Source organism: Exophiala oligosperma (assembly GCF_000835515.1).
Source record: "Exophiala oligosperma strain CBS 72588 unplaced genomic scaffold supercont1.1, whole genome shotgun sequence".
NCBI lineage: Eukaryota > Fungi > Ascomycota > Eurotiomycetes > Chaetothyriales > Herpotrichiellaceae > Exophiala > Exophiala oligosperma.
The window spans coordinates 3,298,608-3,307,044 of NW_015622818.1; the positions used below are offsets into that span (position 1 = coordinate 3,298,608).

At 51.6% G+C, this 8,437-nt stretch overlaps 1 protein-coding gene across 1 annotated transcript; it reads left to right on the plus strand.

Moving 5' to 3' along the window:
• Positions 1 to 1,714: 1,714 nt before the first annotated feature.
• PV06_01123 (eukaryotic translation initiation factor 3 subunit G) lies at positions 1,715 to 2,979 on the plus strand. The gene is made up of 3 exons (XM_016401711.1): positions 1,715 to 1,816; positions 1,909 to 2,560; positions 2,629 to 2,979. The coding sequence occupies exons 1-3, from the start codon at positions 1,800 to 1,802 to the stop codon at positions 2,851 to 2,853; spliced, it is 894 nt and encodes a 297-aa protein (XP_016268764.1). The 5' UTR covers positions 1,715 to 1,799; the 3' UTR covers positions 2,854 to 2,979.
• The last annotated feature ends 5,458 nt before the right edge of the window (positions 2,980 to 8,437 follow it).

The following is an 8,437-nucleotide window of genomic DNA, read 5'->3' on the forward strand; positions in this document are numbered from 1 at the left end:
ATCAAACAGATGAGATCTTGTCATGGGACGGGGAGAGGCGTGTCCAAGACCCTTTAGAGTTGGTACACCACTTTGCTGAGGAGCAGGACAGTCTTTACACCTGCCTAGACATGAAAGAAAGGAAAATCAGTCGGCTTCAACGATGCTTGGCTGAACAGAGCCGTTGTCTAGCATCCCAGGAAAACCAGCATAAAGAGATTATGAATCAGCTAGTAGCCACTCGGTGCGAGCTAGCTCAATCTCAAAAACAGATTGCGTTTTTGAACAGCAATCTAGAAGATTGCAAAGAGCGCATTTTCGCGATACAGCCAGCACAAGGAATGTCAGACAATCAACTTCTTGATCTGTACAAGCCGATTTGCGAAGGCATCGAGGAATGGCTCCATTTGTACTGTGGTGATATCGTTGACACAATTGTGTTTATGGCCAACGCTCAGGCCCAAGAAAAGTCCAGTTCGTGGGTTTGGTTACTTTTCTGTGAGGAGGAGCTACAGAACACCTTGAACCACCAACCCATCGACAAGGCAATGCTTGCGTCGTTTGTGTTCCGAATCATGCACAGCCAGATCTTGAGGAAGTCTTGTCCAATGGCAGGCCTGGGTGTTGAGAGTGAGAAAATCCTAAATACACTCACCCGTTCGATCGCCAAAATACAGCCCGCTAAAGGTGAGCTACCACAGGATTCGCTTTGCCAATACTGACAATTTGAAGACAGTGAGAGTTGCCAGATGTGGAAGATGGATATGCACCGTGCACTGAGAGCGTCCCAGAGAATGATAGTTATGGAGGAAGCTGGTGTCCAGCAAACAACGCGCATAATTTTACACTGCTTGGAGGCTGTTGTACCGGAAATAAGCCAAAATCAGGAAATGCAGGATGAAATGCACAAGATTGTTTGCATGGCCGCAGACCTGGCGAAAAACATCCGTATCAACATGGCAGAGTATTCTTTCAGGTGGTCTCTGGACTCACAGTCTAGCGCCGAGGAGAGAATCATGATGAAGGGTGAGATCAAGAACTACTCCATCATCGACAGCAACACTGGTCTTCCTTTAAGAGCTTCCAGCAAAGTACTTGCAAGTCAGGACGGGAGGGTTGGGGAGATGCTGAGCTGTATATTTCCAGGTCTTGCCCGACAGGATACTCGCCAAGACAGATGGACCGAGTTGTGCAAGCCAGTCATCGTTGTCAAGTTCGACCATGAGATACCTCGTGGTGGGAGGCCCAAAGCTCTTGTCTAAGACGGGAAGTACAGCAGAATATGGGGTGCAGCAAATTCCGCAAAGATGTTGACAGGAAGTATCCAGAAGCCCGCAGATTGGAGATTGTTAGGAGTCAGAACCAAGGTATTGATGAGCTGGAGAAGATAGATGGCTAGCTGAGTGGACAGGAACTGGACGACAATGTGGAGTGCTTCAAAGACTCAAAGGAAAGGTACCTGCCACAAGCAAGATCAGAGTCTGCGAATAGCTGAGCAGTCGAATAGGCTTCTAGATTGAATGACATGTTAACCAAATGATCCTTTGATCGCGTGTCCTACAATAGGTACCTAGGGAGGTACGGAGGTAGTTACGGAAGCTTGATACGGAGTGGACTGGAAGTTGCTTGTCGTCGCCACTAGTCATACTACCTTAGTCATCAATTCCTTGGCCACATTAACCTAAACAGGAGTAGCGTCCACCCTGCGAAATGATGGACCACGACTTTTTGCCATGTCGCTTTCAAAACCAGAGGTACGAATTACCAATTTCCCATCATCGACTCACCCATTTCCACAAGAGATCTTTTGATACATTACAATGTCCAAAACTGCAAGGTACGTGCGCAATCTCCAGCGCTCTGATCGCAAACACCATCTTCAGAAGGAAGCCTGTTACTGACATGGAATTTTCCCGACCCATCAAACAGCCGCCCCGACTGGGCAGACGATGTGTCCGACTCTGAACAAATCGACCCATCCGCCCTCCCCCCTCCAGTCACCACAGTCAACAAGGACGGCACCAAGACGACGATATCCTACCGACTCGACGACCAAGGGCGCAAGGTCAGGGTGACGCGCAAGACCCGCACGACCGTCCACAAGGAGCGAGTGAACCCCGTGGTGGCGGAGCGGAGGGAATGGGCCAAGTTCGGTCTGGAAAAGGGGAAACCCAAGGGGCCACAACCCGACACGACGTCGGTCGGCGAGAACATTGTGTTCCGGCCCAGCAGGGACTGGAAGAACGTGCAGGCCGAGGAGGCGAAGGCGGGAGGCGGCAAGGTCGAGGAGAAGAGCCTCAAGGAACAACTCAGAGACAAAAAGGTCAAGTGCCGTATCTGCCAGGGCGAACATTTCACCGCGAGGTGCCCGTTCAAGGACACGATGGCCCCCGCCGACGACGGCGCCACACCCGTCGCCGACCCCATGGCCGAGGACGACGAGAGCAAAGCCGCAGGTGGCTTGGGAGCGGGTGGTAGCAGCTACGTGCCTCCTCACTTGAGAAAAGGTGCCCAGGGCGCAGGCGAGAGGATGGGCGGCAAGTTCGAGAGAGACGATCAGGCCACACTACGTGTCACAAACGTGAGTTCCTCTCCAGACCAGAAAATCTTTGTGCGTACACACACTGACAAGCGTTTTCCTATTCACAGGTTTCCGAAATGGCGGAAGAATCAGAGATCCGTGAACTCTTCGAGCGGTTCGGTCGCATCACCCGGATATTCTTGGCTAAAGACCGAGAGACGCAACGTGCCAAAGGCTTTGCTTTTGTATCTTATGTGGACCGGGCAGATGCTGCGAGAGCATGTGAAAAGATGGACGGTTTCGGTTATAGACATTTAATCTTGAGGGTCGAATTTGCAAAGAAGCCGAACTAGACTGTTCGTCCTGAAAGGAGGGAGGCCATGAAGCACGTTACCTTCTGCGGATGGGTATTATGAGATTCTAGATGAAAATAGCAAAATTTGTATCATGACACAAAAGCTCTTCGGCATGGATTTGGCCCCTTCGTATTCTGTTCAGATATATATTCTTGGAAGCTTAAGGCCTCCGGGGTTGCATTGTTTCGTCTCTCCTTCTCTAGTCGTCCCAAGATATCAGGGTAGATTACAGACAGTTTGTGAGCAGTGGCGGAGTAATGTAGGTATGCAAGACTGCCAACACACTCGCAGTACTGGTACATCTTCACCAGTCGCTGCAGGCCCGGTCCTTGTTCCTCCGTCGCTCTTCCCGCGTGATATGCATTCAGAGGTTGCCGAAAGGCACCGTATGAGAACATCATGACCATTGGTAGTCTATTCCTATTTTTGAGCCATGATTTGCCTGTCAGTTCGAGCGCAAGGATGTCCAATGGTGCGTTGTCAGAGGCGCAGGAGGCAAGAAGAGACCACTCAGCTCCGTGTGGGCAGAGCCGTAGCCATAGTAGAAGAGTCACCCACAGAAAAACACACGAAAAGAAGCTGAGCATCTGGATCTTGGCCGGCATGTCTAGCACTTTTCTGGCCACCTCAGAGACATAATGGATTTAGGCATGCATGAACACGTCAGTATGACTCCCGACGCATGACACCTCGTGAAGAGCTCCTTGTATGGGTGTGGGAGCTCTGTTGGCATGGGCTAGCAGCGGAGCCGCGGATCAAGGGGGCACTGAATCATGACAAGCAGGAATATCGGGGGCCGTAGTCATTCTGTTGTTGACGGTTAAAATCAAAATGACCAGATAGGGCAATATTATCCCAGGGCTGCTTTTGCCCGTTGGCCGGTTCGGAAGCGGTGATATCAACTATCCCGTCTGAGACCATACATCTCGGGGTGTTCTCGTGGTCGCCCTGGACCTGCAACGGGGAAGCACAAGCCGTCGGAAACTGTTCAATCGCGTTCGAGAGATGATTGAGAAGACTGACCTGGCACAGCATCGCAGCACCCCTGCCTCTCCCCAGAAAGAGTCTTTCTAGATTGTTGTGTTGGTTGGGACGCGGAAGGAAACCAGAATCATCTTCTAGGATAATTACAGATAGAGATGACTGCAGGGGTATAGGGGCGGCCAGGAGACAGAAACAATGATCGGGAGCATAACGCTGTGTCGGGCTCAGCTGGACGATGACCTCTGCGGACCCGACACAACCGCTTGCAAGTCACACGGATGGCGAGACCGCTGGCGAACAGGTGGTCCGAGCTGAGAAAGAGGCGGTCGCCGTACAACGTGTCAAGGTCGCATGATTTGTCAAAGCATCAAAGGCATGATGGCGAGGCCCTCTCCAAAGGGCCGAACCAGGGATTTGACAACAAGGCTGGACAGGACATTCGACGCCGATTGCTTCGTTCACCGGGTATTGTAGCAGTTTTGGCGGCCCCGGAATACTTCTCCACGCACTTACTAAGTCCCATCCTGAAATATGTCGTGCAGGATTATGACCCTGATCCATGGCATACACGCGGCTTGCAATACGGAATCCGAATGGAAGAACAGGGTGTCAGGAATCGCTCAAGCCGACGTTTATGCGCACCGAATTGGTTTGATGGCAAGGTCCCACCCTTGCGTGGCTGGTTTGCTCTTGACCAAGGCGTATATTTCCGGGGCAATATGGAGTCAGAGAAAGAGAGAGAGAGAGAGAGAGAGAGAGAGAGAGAGAGAGAGAAAGAGAGGAAACATCGAATCGAGCGGAGAAGAGCCTGGAGGAGGATCCATACGAGTACATGTGGTAGCGGAAAAGAATTCATGGTTCTGGTGGGGGAGAGATGGAAATTGTGCTGATCTATTGTCTTTCTGATGATTGGCTGCCGACTTCTTGTAGATGAAAATTGACTGAGATGCGCTGAACTGGATTGCCTTGACGGTACCGGCTGTAGTAAATCATGGTGGTGGTGGTAGTAATAGTAGTTGTTGTCGTCGTCTTCGCAGTGCCTGGCAATAGGGATCACGGAGGAGAAACAAGAGGCAGGTCGTTGATGGTGTCAATGTCAATAGTCGATAGTCGTTGTGTCATTTGCCGTCATCGCCATCACCGTCGCCCTCAGTTTTCTCCTCTTCCCTGCCTTGTACCATTCGATCTTCTCAACCCATCCACCAATCCTCTTCCAATTCCCTGGTTTCCCCTGATCCGTTTAATGGCATACAGTCTCCGACAATTGTGTGGGTTGCCATCGGCGGTACCTACGACTGTGAGGCGACGCGGGTCCGCCCGCAATTCCCTGCTTCCCCCCTGTTCCCTCGACGTTTCAGACACTATGATGGCATCTTCGCTGCAGTTGTACACGACATGTTGATGACTTGCAGGTGTCAACAGGCTACGGCCCGTATTTTCCTCTGAGAACAGGCCTCACGTAACCAATCAATGTTCCCAACGAACTCCATCCTTTTCTCGCCGTCTTTTGCAGTGCGGGACCCCTTCAGTCTTGGGCTGAACTCCCAGGCATGACTGCCCAGGCAACCTTGGCATGATTGGGTACTTCGGACATTGGTCCCTGGGGGGTTCAATATCCCTCCTTCATCGGCAAGCAGCTTTACCCGACACGAAAGAACTGTCTTCCCTTTGGGATCGTGCGTGGCAACCCCTTTGTTCATGCCACCTTCTGCATCCTGTTGGCGTCCTGCCAGTCGGGGTATTTCCTCCTGGCTGGGCCATGTTCGTGGAGAGTAGGAAACTCTTTCCCAAAGGCACAAGGATTCGCCCTTGCCGTAATTATCGGCCCATTCGCTACTTCACAAGCTGGCCAGCGATCGGCTCATCGGGAGGCGGCTTCGTGCGCCTAGGTCTATTTAGGTTCAGGCATCACATTTCCTTGTCCACATCGGTCCCGTATGATGACCCCTGCACTTGAATACCTCTTGGAGGCGTTTGGCCGGCTCATCCTCGCGTCTACTCTACAGAGCGACTCCGCCGATGTATGCCACATGGCCCTTGAGTGAGACCATGATCCATGGCGAACAAAGACATCTGGTAGGTGGGCCCCATGAACAAGGCCTTTTCCTTTTATTCCAGGTGACGATATGGAATGATTTTTGTCTCCAAGACTTACTTATCGGTTGGGCTCCAGGCGGTCTGGTATAGACCAGGATCTTGGTCTGGGTCGTGGACAACTGAAACAACATCTGCAAGGACCTGGTTGGAAGAGCTCTTTGTTCCTGCATTTAGGTCCAACTTTGTATCATTTCTTCCAAATCCTCCTTGATGCTGCCTACAAGAATGATGATACGACGGCCAAGCCATGGCTGTGGCAATTTTTAGCTGATGCAGGGCTGTTGAAGAAGGCCGGCTGCAGGACAGTCAGGCGGTCTGAAGACTCAGATGTGATGGCCCAGTGATTCATTGGCTCTCAAGGATATGCAGCCTCCCATGCAATGGTCCTTGCCCACATCGTTTGGTTAATGCTGCTCCTTCACCGAATTCTGGTAGTCAAATGTCAGATCTCGAAATCTCCTTGATGGCTGAGCTGGTCCTTTCTACATTCGAACAAGACATTCCGACCTACGATTTCACTCTACCCAACCGGGTCAATAAAAGGCTCAAGGCTGTCGTGGGACCCCTGCCTCGAGGCTGATCGTTGGTCACGCTTTCCTCGAACGCCTGTCCAGCTCAACTTATTACTCCGTGCTCTCGCGCTTCGAAGTCCTTCACTCTCTATCACAGCTCTACTTATATCATTCAAGTCTCCTCCTTCCATCGCTTATTCTATCTACAACCAATGGTGTATTCCACACAGCAATTGCTGTGTCCACGATAATTTGCAGCTGTTCGTCTGTTTCCGGCTATTGCGCTCGGGGAGAAACTCGGTCCCACAGAGGTGCATCTGTTGCCGTGATCTCGTGGAATCAATTTGGCAGTGAAGCAACAAGCAGCGGACCCAATACGAAGCGCCGCGGGTGCTTTCACTGGGAAGAGGTTTGCTTCACAAATTGATATTTTTTATGCAGCCGCCGCGAAGGAGATAACGTGAGCCTCATTTGACATTTGATGCCATGATGGAGTTGCTGACCAGTCACAAGGCGAGACTGTAACAGCGGGCTTGCGACTTCTCTGGATCTTGCGAAATTCGGGCAGGCAGGGACATCGGGTGAAGACGGTATGCCTACAAACATGACGATATCTGGCCAAATCGAGAGCTTGTTCATGCTGATCAATGGGACAGACAAGTGTAATCTGCTCCGGCTGCGCGTTCAAGTCCATCTTTGAGAGGCCTCGTCAGTGGTGCGATTGGCGGGCAGCATCGGTCCCCGAGCTCCAGAAACTCGCCTACCGCCAGAAAGTCACCCTGGTCGATCACATCCGACGAGCAATTCCGACTAGTGGGCGGGTCGACATTCAACAATTCAAAGCTACCGAAACAGGATCAGGCTCTTGGTCCGGTGAAAAGCGAACGAGTGGGGAAACTAAAAAGTACTCCCCCGTACTCATTCAGCCTTGCCGTTTGCCGGCATAATGGATCCCAGTAGGTACTCCGTCGAGCATGAACATCTATACACAGTCCTGCTTGGGTTTGACTTTACCGAGTGCTCGCGCGGATGATCAGGCGAGCGCACCGTACCGCAGGGTAGCTCGGCAATCTAGCATTGATATGCCGTGCTCTCGGAGAGCATTGTGCATTTCGTCTGGCGCCACAGTTGCCACCTAGGCTTGCTTGACCAGGATGCCCCGCCCGTCCTACCATGCCTGCCTAATTGGCCCTCAGATGGCAATTGTGCACGACCATACCCCTCTTAGCCCGCCGAAATGCATGCCCTTGTGGCAGGGTCTCGTTCTGTTTATCAAATCTTGTCCTTGTTCGTCTTCTCATCACTTCTAGCTACTGACCTTTTCGGCAGCGTTGCTCCAGCATTCCTCTCCTTTCGACTTTCCAATTTCATCCGAATCCAAATATCTTGCCCACGAGCGTCCCTTTTCAAATTCCTCCTACCCTACCAATGACTATGGCTCACGAAAGTACCAGAGGGCCTTGACGAATGGTGCTCCGACCTCAGCCGTGGGATTGCCAACAAATTCCAGTCTTGAGTTCAACGGCAGCTCGTTGTTGAGCGATACACCGTAAGTATTCGATCCTGACTCCCTCGCCGATTTATGCATACCAAGGGTGCTCATCAGCGTCATCACTGAATCAGCTATTCGGCTGAAACAGGGAGCCTGAAGTATTGGGCGTTGGGCACCTGCGCCTGCGCTGGCCACTCTGCAAGGCTTGGAACTCGCTGATAAAGGCGGTCCAGAGATCAGCCGCCTTTTTCAGAATTCGGCACGCTTAGGGCACGACGATTCACCAGTCGCACTCTCAAGGTGTCACATATAAGCCCGACACCATTCATTCGCAAGTTTCCTCTCACTAATCTGTGGAATGCTATGCTAGGTATCATTCCAATTCTCAACTACTGTTGAGTCCACCAGATTCCACGGCCGGCTCTGCAACCGTTAGTGGAAATCCGACCACTTCATCTTTTGTCTATGCTTTACCAAAGCCCTTTCCCAGCAATGC